General features: G+C 38.1%; 1 protein-coding gene across 2 annotated transcripts in view; it reads left to right on the top strand.

Annotated features, from left to right (window-relative positions):
* LOC126418590 (E3 ubiquitin-protein ligase FANCL) overlaps window positions 1-16,747 on the top strand; it is a 112,071-nt gene that overhangs the window by 22,457 nt on the left and 72,867 nt on the right. For both annotated transcript variants that reach the window (XM_050085421.1, XM_050085422.1), the window contains 2 exons: window positions 3,326-3,382; window positions 7,409-7,660. In XM_050085421.1, the coding sequence (XP_049941378.1) occupies window positions 3,326-3,382; window positions 7,409-7,660 (309 nt within the window). The remainder of the gene's footprint in view (window positions 1-3,325; window positions 3,383-7,408; window positions 7,661-16,747) is intronic.

The raw sequence follows: 16,747 nt of genomic DNA, 5'->3' as shown, positions 1-16,747 counted from the left end.
ACCCTTGCCACAAAAAAAACCCATAGGCATCGAAAAATGCAATGAATGGATATAACTCATTAAGAAAAACACGCTGACTGTTGTTTCCAAGTTTCCTATGGGGTCCTGTTTCTGCACACATTTTATTTGTTTTAGCATTGTGTCAACTACAAACAGCTTTCAAGAGCTAACAGAGCTGTAATTTTGATGTTCCTCTTCACAACTGCATTGGTTCCCGCGTCTGGCATAAAACATTTTTATTTTGTTGTTTTCCAGTTGCTTTCCAGATGTGACACAAAATCACCTGTTGTATCCTGTCTTTTTCCAAATTCCAAATGGCCTATAAAATTAGTGAGGTTAACTGACACCTACCTCTGTTCAGACAAATTTCAGGCTTGCAGCAGGTCATCATTTTATACTTGCCACAATATTTCAACTGGGTCCGTATCAGTTATCTTCAAGTGAGCCATCAAAGACTGACAAAGACTTGCTCCATTCCTCAATATACAGCGTGCTGCGAGTATTCTGCATGTATCAAATCAAGCTGACAAATCAAGTTGACTTCCCAGTGGCAGCACCCTCACTGGTGGCCCACGAAACTCAGCTGTCCTCTGGATTACCATTCGCTGCAGCCATTGGCACACTCTGTCATTTTCAGTTAGAACAAATCTTGGAGATGATGGGGTTTCACGTGCTGTCCAACTGGTAGCTGCTATCGTGATTCATTAGCTTAAGTGCTAGATGTATCTCCGTAGATTCTTTAATAATGGAGTCCCAAAAAAATGTTGCTGTGGTCAGCATTGTAATTTTATTGTACACCATTGAATGTCCAGTGGAAATACAGTGATCAGCAGTTGCGGACTTGCTTGGTTGCAAAAGGCATTGTATCTGTATCTTTCTCATTGTATCTGGTCTGTCCTATGTAAGCCGTACCACACTCTTTTGAAAGCTTCTCCTCAGTGTAGTAACTTAACCTCCATGGAAAGAGCTGCACTACAGTATCTACCAGAGGACCCTGATGTACTGGTACTACAGACTGACAAAGGTAATGCGACTATTTTGTTACCTTGTAGTGTGCATGATGATAAGATGTATGGTCTGCTAAGTGATTATACCTATAGGAGGATTGATTACAATCGTACAGGCAATGTGCAATGTAAAACTTCTGCACTACTGAATTCCTCCTCCTTACCTCAACAGGTTATGACTAGATGGTTGTGTACCACCACGACTGTATGACCTTCCAAAAATTCATAGGAAAGTGTTCTTTTGTGTCCAATAGTGAGCAACATTGCAGGTGCTACATATGATTTAGCAAACATCATGCTTCTTTGCTGAGACTATTGGTAGGCAAATACCCACATCACATCCGTAACTCATCTGGCTTTATCGACTGGGGGCTCTCCACCTAAGCAATTTTACCTAGCATTGATGTGGTATCACTTTTTAAAAATGTAACTCTCACAGATTCTTTGACACTAACTGGCAAAAAGTTTCAGGTGGACATCACTTCGGCATACTCTGTCCTCAACCTATTTTATTTTCAACCGAGAATATTTCAAACTGATAGCCCTCTGTCCGTCGCAATCTCCAATCTTTTTATGGAGGATTTCAAGCAGAGAGCTCTTGAATCAGCTGCTCTTAAACCAAGTGAATTTGGGGGTATGTAGACTACTTTCATAGTGTGTACTCACGGAAAAGATAAATTGATGGAATTTCTTCACCACCTTAACTCCATTCATAACAACGTTAGACTCACTACGTAAATAAATAAGGGTGGTTGTTGCCTTTCTTGGATGTCTTGGTTATTCGAAAGAATGATAGCTCTCTGGCAAATTCAGCTTTCATAAGTCCACTCTTACTGAGTTGTCTTTGCAAATATCAAGTTATCATAACCTGTTACAATCTATGAGTGTGCTTAAAGCACTCATACACAGAGCTCATACTCTCTCAGATGTAGATAGTGTGCCTAAATAGCTCACCCACATAAAGAAAGTATTCAGAAAAACAAATGGGTACTCCACCTGGCAGATTAACAGGGCACTGTCATTTAAAACCAATAATCAGGAAATGGATAAAGAGAAGAACTTACTGCCAAAATCTTTAGTTCTTCTATCTTTTGTAGGCAACATTCCATTTAAAATAGCAAGAATCCTTGGTAAATTTCAGCTGACAGTGATTTTCCATCCACCATCTAGCCTGCAGATCTTTTGGGATCAGTGAAGGTTGATGTTATTGAGAAAAGCTGGAATCTACAAAATACTTGTCAGTGTGTATGGCATATATAGGACAGGCCACATGCACTGTGAATGAACACTGCACTTAACGTCAATATTTACTTGCCTTTTGCAACCAGGGAAGTTTGCTATTGCTGAACACTGCATTTCCATAGGATATTCAGTGGAGTATGATGAAACTATGATTCTGCCCATAGCAACATCTTTCTGGGACTCCATTATTACAGAATCTGTGAAAATACACCTGGTAGAAAAGCCAGTAAACCTTGACAGTGGCTACCAGTTGTACAGTTGGAACCCTGTCATTTCCACGATTTGTTCTAATTGAAGACAACAGAGTGCGCCAATGGCCACAGCGAGTTATAATGAAGAGGGCATCTGAGATCAGTGGTTCCACCAGTGAGGGTGCTGGTAAGTGTGGTACATCTGTCAACTTGATTTGCTGAGTGCTATCACTTTTTACAAATTTCAAAATCACGGAACAGAGCAAGTCTTTGATGGCTCAACTGAAGATGACTGGTAGGTACCCACTTGAAATACCATGGGATGTATTAAACAAGGACCAGCTGGAAGCCTGAAATTTGTCTGAACATTCAACTTGAAGGGAAAATTTTAAAATTCACATTCGACACGTACTTCTTTCCCTCTATTTTGCTTTTGTGACAGTTTTTCATGTAACTTACCCATACAGGTCATAACTTTTGCATCAAAAAATTATAATGAGCTAAGATAAACATAAAAGGGTATCTGAGGCAAGGTTGTTGTGAATTGTGTAGGACGCACGAGTCATACTCTAATTTATTAGTTTTTTCTCTTCCCCTCTAATTTCCACAAGCACAAGAGAAAGAAGAGTACATTTTTTGATAACTGGGCGACTTATTCACCCTAGCTTCCTGTGCTTGTGTAGCAGAATTGCTATGATTAGGTCCCACTTTTCGTGACTGGTCTTAAATTGTTGAAACCTTTTTGAGACTGGTTGATGCATTTCTAGCAAATACATATCACAGAATGAATTTACCACATGATTCAATATGTTTGTGTGATTTTTTTTACTGCACAACCCACTTGTTTTAATTTTTTCTCTGACTTATTAAAATGTTTCTTTACAGATTCAAGAAACCTGCCATACACTTCATGAATTTTTGGAAGCACTATGTACATTGACGGTAAGCGAAAAGCCTTTTCTGTCTACAAGCAATAGTTTATAATTATGCTTTTTGGATCGTTCGAAGAAATTAAATGCTATACACCATCTTGCATACGGAAATAGTTGGAAGGTAAAAAATACTTTCGAATCTCATTTGTCTTTTGTTGTACTTAGTTCAAAGTGTTAAATATTATTTCAATACTTTTCTTCAGTGTATTCTTTCCATGCTTCATCAAAGAAGACTGGAGTAGTGTGCTTTGTTTCATAATCTAGTTGTTTTAATTGCCTTGAGCTTTGGCCATTTTTCAGTTTGCCTGTATTTAGAGTATTTCCACAGTTAGTTAATTTCAGTGTATTTTAATTTGTAAAGTAGTTTGTTGCCAAGGACATATAAGTGATAGCAGATTCTTCAATGAAACAAATCTACTGAAATGTTATATTTCAAATGGTTCAGAGAAAAGGACTATCTCTACAAAGATTCTGTGTAACCTAAAGATGATGTTCTCAATGTCTCATTTATGGGTTCAAATAAAACTTTCTTGCCTTTGAAATAAGGAGCTTCTCACTTTGATTGCAGAATATGTGGTCACCATGACGTCATCCCAAGTTCAATTTGTTTTCAGTTGTGTATCATGACACTTTTATTAATAGCTTGAGTTAAGTATTTAATGGTTATGTGGCCCTATTTTACTTCTACATTTCTGATGAGTATTTGTAATGCCAGCTGAAAATTCAACACTCTTATCCCCATTTTAGTTAACACCCATCTCATTATGTAATTAGGTAATAGTGGCTGCACTTTGACAAAAAAGATGGATGTTGCAGAAGTAAATGACTGTGATTATACCATTTTTACTGTGCTTTTGGAAGAATCGAGCAAGATGGTACATCGGTTAGAGCACTGTACCAACAGTAGATTTCAAACATCTGGCCTGTTGACCTTCTTTAGGCTTTCTGTAGTGTCCTTAAATCATTTTGGTTGAATGTGGGGATGATAATCAGATATCCACGATATCCACTTCTGACCCCTATCCCACACTAAATATGTGGGTACTATGAGTCTAATGAATTAAATAAATATTAAACTACAAGCTTGCTTCCTAAAGTGTGAAGCAAAGTGAACATACACAGCAAGAAACTGAAATTGGGTGTACCTTTTCCTTAATTGCTAGTTTATGATGCAACAACTGCTGACCCCATTTTAGAGTTTTCAGTAGAGAGTAAATATTAAAGTAAATTCTGAAGCCTTTACATTGCACCAGCTTAAGGAGCGTGCATGAAAGTGGTATTATTTGCTGCTACCCTAACTCTGATAGGCCTTCAACTTCAGTGCGACCCCAAATCAATGTCTATTACTGTCTTTTATTCCTTGAATCTACAATCTAATTCTGTCCCTTCAACATATTGTTTCCACCCTTTTAACATACTGTCTGATGCATGTTGTTGCAATCTGAAGACTTGTTTGATGCAACTATCCATGCTACTCTATCCTGTACGATCTTCATCATCCCCCAATAACTGCTGCAACCAACATCCTTCTGAATCTGCTTGTTGTATTCATTTCTTGGTTTCCCTCTAAGATTTTTAACTTCCATTCTTCCCTCCAATTCTAAATTGATGTACCTTGATGCCTCTCAATGCGTACTATCAACTGATCTCTTCTTTTGTCAAGTTGTGCACAAATTTCCTTTCTCCTCAGTTTTACTCAGTACCTCACGACTAGTTATGCAATCTACACTAGAGATGGGTAGTTCGGGAACGAACGGGTGCAAAGGAACGGTTCACCATAATGAACGAAAGGACCGAGGAACGAATTCCAAAGAACGAACGGTTCATAGTTCACTTCAGTCGCGGCGGTCTACTTATAGTTCCCGGGAACGAGGAACGATCGGTTCATAGTTCACTTCAGTCGCGGCGGTCTACTTATAGTTCCTGGGAACGAGGAAAGATCAGTTCATAGTTCACTAGTTCACTTCGGTTGCGGCGGTCTCTTCGGCAGTTCTCGTTCCAGCCTCGGTCGCGTGCTCATCTCAGTCTCGGTCTCGGCCGCACTCGGCGTTCTTCGCATGACCACCTGTCTCCTGCCGACTGCTCCTAGTTAGTTCAGTATCCAGTCGTTCGTTTCATTCACTGCGCTCGCTCATTTTACATGTATTTCAAACTGCTCTTGCACCTGGTTCTGGCTATTCAGCGTCCACGACCGGTAGTCAAAAAGTATTTTATAGTTACGTAAATTACATAAAAATTATGTTGTATGTAATAGGTACGTCTTTTCAGGTAACGAAAGGGCATATCAGCTCACTTCATTATATCGATGAACAGCAGAAGACATACGTATAACAAGGCAAGTTTTTTTTGTTATTCATATATTTTTTGGTTTCATCGACTTGATTTAGCAGCTAACTTTCAATGATTTGCTTAATTTTTAGTGTAAGAAAAGTCATATAAAACGATTTTCGTGTATCTTTCATATACAAAACATTACATTTAGGAAGGCTCTAATTATTTTTAAGTTTGGTTGTTTCCAATTTGCGTTACCTGCTAGTTTGGTTTCTTTGAAAAAAAGAAGTGGGTTGTGGGTCATTTTGGCTCAGTAGGAAAAGCGGTGCCTCTCCATTTGAAAAGACATAGATTGCCATAAAATCGTATTTACTTATTATCTCAAAAACATTTGTTCGGAAGGAGCTTTCAAACCAAAAACTTTATTACTGCGAACTTAATTATTATTATTATTATTATTATTATTATTATTACTATTATTGCTGCATTAACTTTAATAACGCAACATAAAAACTAATTTTTACTAAGCATGTGACGCAAGTATGAGAAAACCACATTTTATTTTATGCTTCCATAAAGTCTCTACTTCGCCTATGAACTCAGAGACATCGTGAAGTATACATAGGGTGTAAACGATTATTGTTTACAACGTAGCATAGCTATGTAGTGGATGTCGAAACAAAGAATTTTATACAAGACAGTTGTGGTCTATTAAGTTGGGAAACAGCCTCCAACAAGTTTACAAGACTACGTGTTGCGTGAGATTTTCATGTTCTCTTCTCCAGCTCTCTACACATCGTCATCGATTGTTTCGCAATTGTTTCTTGTATTAGCTTGTTATTTCTTCACTACCTGTTGTCTGTTTGTTGTATCTGCTCATAACGGCAACACATTGTCCGTAATTGCCGAGCAGTCTGTACTCGCAGCCGGTGTTCCGTGTGCCACCCTATATTATTTCTCTGCGATCAGCCACACAAAGCTACGGTTGGCTAAGCAAGAGGTTCTTCAGTATCACAGAAATTACTTCTAAAAGAGTGTAAGAATTCTCTTGGCACCCTCCACCTTCAATCACCTACACTACTAGTTTTCAGTTTTTCATAAGAACAATCCATATACCAAGCACAAATGAACGGTGAACGAGTAAATATGAACGGTTCACAAAAAAGAACGATCAGCAGTGAACTAGTTCCCAAGGATGAACGAGTTTGCCCATCTCTAATCTACACATCTAATCTTCAGCGCTGTTCTGCAGCAGCATTTGTCAAAAGACTCTGTTCTCTTCTTGTCTAAACTGTTTATCGTCCATGATTCACTTCCATACATGGCTATACCACGGACAAAAACCTTCAGAAGAGACTTCCTGACACTTAAATCTATATTCAGTGATAACAAATTTCTCTCATTCAGGAACACTTTTCTTACCATTGTGTATTCCTCTTATATGTATTACCTGGATGGTTGTGTGGAGTTAAACATGGCAGATATTAATCAAAACGAGAAGGTTAGTAACATCAGCAATCCAACAACTTATTTATACTGTTTTCCACAGACTACAAGTGGACAGAGGGACTACTAGTCTTGTAGTTAAGTCCCTCTAAATCATCTTCATCATCTGTGGATAGCTGCAGTACTTGATGCTATCCTGCTCTTTTTCAGTATTTTGTCTGTAATTTGTCTCCAGTGTAGGCCTTCAGTGCATGCGTATGGTAGATACCACAGCTTGTAAGAGGAAAATCTTCCATGTTTCTTTTTTTTCTCCCTACAGGCTGAACAGATGAGTGACAGCCAAGGTACAGCCAATGTAACTACAAGAACATACATTAACATCATGGAAGAACTGGCATCAGTGAACCCAGCTTACATATCACATTTGTCTGTAGCACAACAGCAGGTTGTTCTCCAGAAAATTGATTCTGCTGGGAGGAAACATTATCTATCGTTGTCAGGAATTGGAGAACCAAGTCCCCGAGTTTCTGCAGATCTACCTCAGCAGGCCCTGGCTGTTGTTCGTGCTAAGGTAACTGGATTAACAAAATAGTACAGAGTTAATTTTGGATCTAAAGTGATTGTGTAGGACTATGTATCTAAAAGTACACTCATTTTGCGCTTTCCATTGAAACATAAGAAGCCTTATAAACAAAAATAGTTCAATTTTAGAATCAACACAGAAAAAGAAAGTGGAAAATGGAGAATCAGTAGATATATTATGCTTATCATATCATTATTTGGAAGTCAATGGAATCGAACATGTACATTTAGGTAGATACAAGCAATAGACACATTGTTATAGATCAGAAAAAAGGAAAAGTAAAAAAAGAGGAAGGCAGCATTATATGCAGTAATTGGTGTTAAGACCAAGGCCAAGCATCTTGGAGAAAATTTTATTCAACAATTTCTTGAATACTGTGCCACAAAAATGGATTTTGAATCACACCAGCTTGTTATACTGATAGTTTACAGGCTGTCAGCAGAAAACATGTTACATTCCCACGAAACATTTGGGATGATAGTGAGCCACTTAGATATGTCTGGAAACTCATTATTTGTGGGTCTTCAAAGTTAATTCTATGCCAAGTAGTAATTATCAAAGACACCAGATGTTGACGTATTTCCCACTGAAAAAAAAAAAAAAAAAAAAAAACAAACTTAAAAGGATTGTGAGTCATAGTGCAAAATATTGACAGCTTGTTTTTAGGCTTACTATGTTTGGTGATTAAAACCAAAGTCAACAATAGATGGTTTATGCAACAATGATGATCATATATTAAAAATAAAACACACTTGTTTGGATTGGTTCATGAAAGACACAAATTGTATTCAGAAACAGTGACTCAGTCTAAATGTTTAGACAGAACACTGGGAAGAGATCTTAGAAGACAGTGTGCATGAAAAATTTAGCTCTTTCTTAAATATGTTCCTACAGAATTTTGAGCTCTATTTTTCTCTAGAGAAAATGAGGATTAAAATTAAACAGAAGTAAGGACAAAGGATGGGTAACCTTAGGGATTAAAGTACCTTGTGCCAGGAAGAGAGAAAGTTCTAGCTGAATCAGGAAAGAGGCCATAATAAGGTATCGACACTCCTTTTCCAGCAATATTACAAAGTACTCAAAATATTACCAAAAAGCCAATATACATCTACTGCACACACACACACACAAAGAAAAAGAAAAAAAAATGAAGCAAAAATAGTCTGGGCCATTATTTTACAACAGTCAGATGAAAACAGCTAGAAAGGTGAAATTGATATCAAAGGCAATAGCTGTGGCAGACGTGATGACCCATTTAAATCATTGGTACTAAATTCAATAATTACTTCTTACAATTGCAGCAAATATTGCACCTGCTAATATACATCAAAATATAGATGCATTATGTTATCCCAGCAGAAGCTTTATAACCGACCTATACAATAGTTTTAATTTCACGGTACATAAAGAGATTACAAAAGTCATTGTGTCACCAAAACACATTGATCCTTTTAATAATTTTATTCCCAGACACAGTGACTGTTACCTGTTCACAGCTGCCCGATTTTGACCACTGGCCATCCACAAATCCAATAGGCAGCATGCTGTAAAATCTTCTGTATCTATAAGTTGTGCTGTTACAATTAGTTATCTTTGGTAATTGACCATTGACTCTATACTTATTTCACAACAGACTTAAATATGTAGTAGGTATGTCTACTTATAAAAATGGAGGTAAGCAAATCACCTCTAATCATGCGCACATTTCATTCTTTCCAGTGTTTTATAAAATTTTTAAGGACATGGCCTACAGTAGGATTCTGATTCATTTTTCTGAACATAAGTTGTTCACTGCCTCTGAGTCTGTCTTTTTAAGGATTCTGTACTGAGAAAGTCACATAGAACCTCACAAATGAAGTCCTGATGGAGCATCTCCTTTTCTTTTCTCTCTCCCCACCCCTTCCACAACATAAATCAGAGGATCCCTATGGCAACAATCGAAAGTGACCCTCTGATACTAGAAATAGACAATGGCACACACTACATCCGATGTTGTATGTCAAATTCATTTGGGTTATATAATTTAAGGGTTGAAGGTAACAAATTACTGTATAGCCTAGATGCTGAGTCATCAGAAGGCCCATAACACACACACACACACACACACACACACACACACACACACACACAAAATCTCTGTGGCTACAGTGTACTGTATGACTAAATTGTGCCAGCACTCCTGCTCTGCAGTTTGAGTGGAGTGAGGGACTGTGCCAGGTGGCGATGAGAGTAGATGAATGGAGTTTGGGTGAGAGTTGGAGAAAAGTGGCTGACAACTGGGAGGGAGAGACAGCAAGTGTGCTATATAGGAATGCGGAAGGCAGACACAAGAGGGGAACAGGATAGGTTGTGGCATTGGCACAGGTGAGCTCATTCTGTTTGCAGTCATGGGGAGTTAAGTGGAGTGTATGACAATGTGGACTGGGAGGAAAAGACAGAACAGAGGCGGGAGGGACTGTGAAGAAGACACTTTGGAAGCAGGATGAGTGAAGTTAGGTTCTGGGCTAGGAGTCTAGACTGGTATGGGGCAGGGTTCAAGATGAGACTGAGGCCAGGAGTATAAAGGGTGTGAAGAATGTGTTATGAGGACAATTCCCATCTACATAATTCAGAGAAGATGGTGTTGGGGGCAGGATTTAGATTGCACAGGTTGTGAAGCAGTCATGTTTTAAGTAAATTTTCCTTCTACACTGTCTGCTTTATAAATCTCTTGTCAGTGTTATTCCCATAATTTATTTCTCAGCATCATAATACAGTCCTTGTTTATGATTTGTGATTTAGTACTTTTCTTCTAAGATGGGTATCTATCTGGTCAGTATATTTTGTTGTTGAAGTTTGACTATTGTGTTCATGTAAGTGGGGTTCTAAATTTAAGTTACAGAAAGTTGTTGTGCCTAAATATGCATTATCAATTGAAATTTTCTAATATTTCATAAGCTGAGGCAATAGCAATTTCAAGTGTTTGGTGTGAGTAGACTTTAAGTAAGAGAGATAGAAAAATATTTCTTATTCTGGATGTTAACAGCTACTGTCTTAACTGTCTGACAAATGCATGAGACTCTTTTGAAAAGAGCAACGTACATTTGTATATCATTACAGCCTTGTTTTTCTTTCATTATATCTAATGTTGAAGCTTTATAAAATTGATCAGCCATATGTGATAAGTGTGGATGTTACTGCAGATTAGTTAAACATGGAGTGTTTTGCTTAAATTGTGGGTTATGATTTCACAGGGGTGATTACGGTGATGAAGAGAATGAGATGCTCAGTGAAGCTCTTCCATAGAATTGTAGATTGTGCCAGAAAGGCCAGAAAATGAGACAGAGTCAGAAAATGCAAAAGCTGAACTACGACAGTTGGAGGAGGGGGTAAAAGAAAAACGGTGCTGGGAGAAGCTGGCAAGCACAGGATGAGCAGGGGAAATGGTTAGAAATTTTAAAATTCGGTTAAGCAATAGATTTCACTTGCTACCAGAATTAGGGAAGGAAGAGCCTCATACAGATGCCGAGGAATGTATGTAGGGCGCAGAAGAACAATAGGAAATTTACAGCTAAATCAGATGAAAAACAAAAAAGCAAAAAAGGAGAATTCTGCTGATAGGTAGCAGTCATTGGAGGGGTAACAGAAAACATAGAACAAATGTGTAATAATTTTAACAACGAAGATCAGATGTGAGAGCTGGAAAAGGCCTGGCTAAAAATGAAAAGTATAGCATTAGGGGTGATCTGAACAAAATAGGGGGCAGGTACTGAGCGCACAAATGTGGGTTTTGGGGAGGTTCCCTGGCATCATGAGCCACCCTGAATTAACTCTGTTGTTAAAGAGAGTAATTATGGAGCTAAGGGGTTCCTTCAGATGAATACAAAATCTTGTATTGGTGCTGTTCCAGTAGGTACTATTGGAAGGTGGTGTATACGTCTCAAAGCCTACTCCTGAATAGGAAGGATAAAGATAAGTTAACAAATCTATCAGCAAAAAAAAAAAGGGGGGGGGGGGGGGAGTCCATCAGCACACAAAGGCAAATCCCTGAGGATAATGGCATCAGGCAAGACACTTAAGTCAAATTCAGACAGACAGTATTAGAGGAAATTATACTAATAGAGGGTCCCAGTTCATCTTATAACAACAGAGTGAAAAATTAAATTAAGTGGTGTCATCAGAATACTATGGAGGTAAAAAATAAAGGAGTTGTTAATTTGTTTCTCCATCTTCGTGGTGGAAAGAAATTCATGTCATTTTTCTGTCTGAATGCCATATAGCCACAGAGGTATGAAATTTTAAAGCAAGTGGTTCTAAATTAGCTGCATATTTGTGTAGATCTAGTATGGATAAAGAAGGAGTTGTCACATCCATAAAAAAGGAATATAAACACAAAAATGTAGAAATAAGTAAAGTCTGTATGGATCAAAATATACATCATATGTTTGCAGGTTAAAATTGAGAAATATACTGCTTGTGAATGTAGTACCAGTCACAAGCAGTACATTTCTCAATGTCTCCACTGGGTAACTTGGAAGTTTTCATGGCATATTGTGATGGATTATTGTGTTACAAAATTGTTAACGCTTTCATGGTCACTTAGCGGTCAGTTTGTCAAAACGTTGTGTCTCAGGTTCTTCGGCCGATGTTTGTTTGATGAATTTTCGATGTTTCACCAGCATGAGTGGCTGGCATTGTCAAAACTTCAACCACCATTGCTGCTGGTGGACTGAAGTGAGCTTGTGGCCACTAATGCACCTGGTGCACCAATGCCCAAGGGCTTTTTCGTGGCCATGTTCGGTGCAGTTCTCCTCTTGCTACCTGCAGCGGTTGTTCACTGCAGCATGGGAATCCATTATCATAGAGCATAAGCAGCATTGAAGGTTGGAGCACATGGAGAAATCAGTAGTGGCAGAATAAGCACTGTGTGAGGCTGACCACATTGTAAAATACACTGAAATGGTAATTTTGTCTATAGAGAAGAGCTGTCACACCCACCTGTTTAGAGAAGCTATAGAAATACACAAATATGAGAATAGCTTCACCAAGAAAGAAGAAAGCCTCAAGGTGAACGGATCCTGTATTCCCGTGCTGCAGTGAACGACCATCGAAGGTAGGAAGAGGAGAACTGCACTGGGAATGACCACAAAAAAGCCCTTGGACATTGACGTGCCAGGTACATATAATCTGCAGCTACGGGCTTCACTTCAGTCTACCACCAGCAATGCAGGGTGAAGCTTTGACAATTCCAGCCATTTCAGGCTGGAGAAATGTCACAAAAATCATCAAACAAATGTCAACTGAAGAACCTGAGACAGGAGCCAACAGGCAATTATTGTGCTGCCTGTCAGACAAAAGGAAGGCGTTATTAATTTGTGGTCATTTTAACCATGTGATGCAGTTGTCTGCTGCTGTGGACAACTGTTAATGTTGCTTCATTAGCATTTTTAATCAGTCCCCTGAGGCTGCAAATGCACACATGGCACAGCACCAGCGGAGAATATCCACTGGAGTGGACGGTGTGCATTTACAGCCTCAGAATTGATTAAGAATGCCAAAGAAGTGACATTAATGACTGTCTGCTGTAGTGGGCAACTGCACCACAGGTATAATGTTAATTTGTGAAGAAACCTGGCAGAGAAAGTGATCTAGAGGTGCTGTTTGCCACTATAATTTAATATCATTCATAGATTTCTCCACCAGAGTTGCTCAAGATAATGTACTCATACAACAAGCAGAAGTGAAAAAGATGCATGCCTGTCCTGAGGTAAATAGATTGTCAGATCATGATGCACAGTTAGCCACATTATGTATCTAAGCTCCAAGTATGGTTTAGAAACACTTTTAAGAAAACAATGTGATTGATTAATGGCAAAACTTCTGAAGATTTTAAAGAAGGCTTGAAAAACATTTCTGGGTTGTACTTTACAATGAGTCTAATGCTAACTGTAAATTTAATGTATTTCTTAATGAACTTTTCTTCACTTTTGAAAGTATTATTCCTAAAAATATAATTAAATGTAATAGTAGGAAGTCATTAAAAAACCTTGGATCACTGCAGGTATCAGATAAAAGAACTTGTATAAAATAGCCAGAACAAGTAATGATCGAGAAATACTTTTCTATAATGAACTGTACTGTAACGTATTAAGGAAAGATGTAAAAAATCCATGAGTGTCCACACCTTGTCTAAAGTTGACAGATCAGCTTATGAAAAAGACAGGGGGGGTGGGGGGGAGGAGGATGGTAGATTATAGTATTTCTATTAAAGAGAACAAGAGCATTGTGAAAGATAGTTCATATATAGTAGGTATTTTTAATAATTACTTTTAAAAAGTAGACAACAAAATTGGTGCAAATACTGTAATTCAGAAGAGAAAGCAAAACAGCATAAAAGCAATTTAGAGGATATATAGTAAAATAAAAATTAATCTCACACCCCCATTTGAAATAAGGTAGATCATCATGACTCTCAAAAGGTGAAAGCTCATATGTGGTGGATAATATTTCCAACAAGACACTAAAAGGTTGTGGGTCTACAATATGTAATGTTCTTAGTCACTTATGTAATGCTTCCACGGCAGATTAAAAATACACCATTGCTAGGCTGCTCTATAAAAAGGGTGTCTCCACAGAAGTCAGTAACTACTGTCCAGTGTCATCCACCTGTGTAGTAATCCGATACTTATCCAACTGTAGTTTGGAATTTCAAAGGCTACCGAGACAGCTATTTATGCATTTACTAAGCACATGATAAAATCATTAAGTGGTAAAAGATCACCATCTGGGAATTTCTGAACTTATTGAAGGCATTTGAATGTGTCAGTTGTAATATTCTATTAGAGAAATGAAGTTTTTACAGGATACACAGTTCAGCAGATACCTTGTTTAGTTCTTATTCAAGAAACAGACTGAAGAAAGTTACCTTAGGCTGTTAGAGCAATAGAAAGAGGGATGCCACATCATCTGCAAGGGGAGAAATTACAATGGGCATTCCCCCACAGAGAGGGACGCCACATAATCAGAAGGGGAGAAATTACAAGGGAGTCTCACAAAGTTTGATCATTGGGCCGCTACTGTTATTGCTTCATATTAATTTCATTTGACTCAGGATGCACAATTAGTTCTGTTTTATGCAGACTGTACAAGCATTGTTGTTAAACTGACCAAAGAAACATCAAAAGATAAAATAGTAAGTAATGTTTTTGTGAAAGTTACTGACTGATTTTGCACTAATGGCTAGCATTAAATGTTAAAAGAAAGAAAAAGAAAAGTAGCTTACCCATTGTTGTACAGTGAAAAATATCCCACCTCCTATTAACCTTGTAAATCAACAAAAAATGATTAACGGGGCAGAAAATTATAAGTTCTTAAGTGTGCATATTGATAAAAACTTAACTGGACAAACCATAGAGTATACTTGTAAAATGTTCAGGTTTGCCTGTTTTTGCTTTAAGAATAAATGTCAACTTTGGGGATATAGAAGACAGTCACATAGTTTGCATGTTTTCATTTACTGATGCCTTGTGGGATAGTATTGTGGGGTAACTTCTCACCGAGTCTAAAAGTTTCCATTGCAAAAAAGAAAATAATTAGAAGTATGTGTGGGGTTCACTCGTGTATTACTTTTTGGCATCTCTATAAGCAGCTGTGAATGTTAATCACTGCCTCGCAGTACATTTATTCATTTATGAAATTTGTCGTCAATAATCCATCTAAGTTTGTGACTGACAGAGGTATTCACAGGTGCAACGCTAGAAGGAAAAATTATCTGCATTATTGTTGAATGGATCTAACTTTGACACAGAAAGGGGTGAGATATGCAGCTACAAAATCTTTAACAATCCACTAGTGGAAATAAAATGTCTGTCATATTAGAAGTAGCGTTCTCAAATGTAGGTTAAGGAGGTTTCTCCATAAAAACTCCTATGCCACTGAGAAAATCTTGGATAGAAATAATTAGCCATTATTACTGAAAAAAAACTGTAAATGGGTAGTATGTGTGTGTGTATATATATATACATTCCACGTGGGAAAAATTATATATAAAAACAAAGATGAGGTGACTTACCGAACAAAAGCGCTGGCAGGTCGATAGACACACAAACAAACACAAACATACACACAAAATTCAAGCTTTCGCAACAAACTGTTGCCTCATCAGGAAAGAGGGAAGGAGAGGGGAAGACGAAAGGAAGTGGGTTTTAAGGGAGAGGGTGGAAGACGAAAGGAAGTGGGTTTTAAGGGAGAGGGTAAGGAGTCATTCCAATCCCGGGAGCGGAAAGACTTACCTTAGGGGGAAAAAAGGACAGGTATACACTCGCACACACGCACATATCCATCCACACATACAGACACAAGCACCTCTCCCTTAAAACCCACTTCCTTTCGTCTTCCCCTCTCCTTCCCTCTTTCCTGATGAGGCAACAGTTTGTTGCGAAAGCTTGAATTTTGTGTGTATGTTTGTGTTTGTTTGTGTGTCTATCGACCTGCCAGCGCTTTTGTTCGGTAAGTCACCTCATCTTTGTTTTTATATATAATTTTTCCCACGTGGAATGTTTCCTTCCATTATATATATATATATATTTTTCATCACACACACACACACACACACACACACACACACACACAACATGTTTCAAAGTTTTTGCATCAAACGCCTTGTGGTGATAGACCACATCATGAAGAACAATTTTCATTAGAGACAAAAAGTTCACTTACACTTCCCAGAGATGCTGTGCTTCCTTTAGTATTCACCAGCTTTATGATGTTGATATTTCACTGAACTAGCAGAGTCTATTAATCAGTTGTGCTGCATACTATGTACTCCAGTAAAGTGATGGAGTAATTTTCAGCAAGAAAACCTTAAGAATAAGTGTCTCAAAGCAGGGAAAGAGATCTTTGAAGTGAATCACGTACTTCAATTTTGCTGTGCCTACCCACTCTCATATGGAACAGTTGACTGAACTATAGGCAACACTCAAAGCATACACACACTTTAGATTGCCAATACCTTGTGAGCTCACAGGAGCAAAACCAGTACAAAAGGGTGTCTAGCACTGTTGGGCAGTGTCAGGGAACATTTTGTCTCGAAGA

Source organism: Schistocerca serialis, chromosome 9, assembly GCF_023864345.2.
Source record: "Schistocerca serialis cubense isolate TAMUIC-IGC-003099 chromosome 9, iqSchSeri2.2, whole genome shotgun sequence".
NCBI lineage: Eukaryota > Metazoa > Arthropoda > Insecta > Orthoptera > Acrididae > Schistocerca > Schistocerca serialis.
Note: the sequence above shows the minus strand (reverse complement) of the source record. Positions and strands in the feature narration are given on the sequence as shown.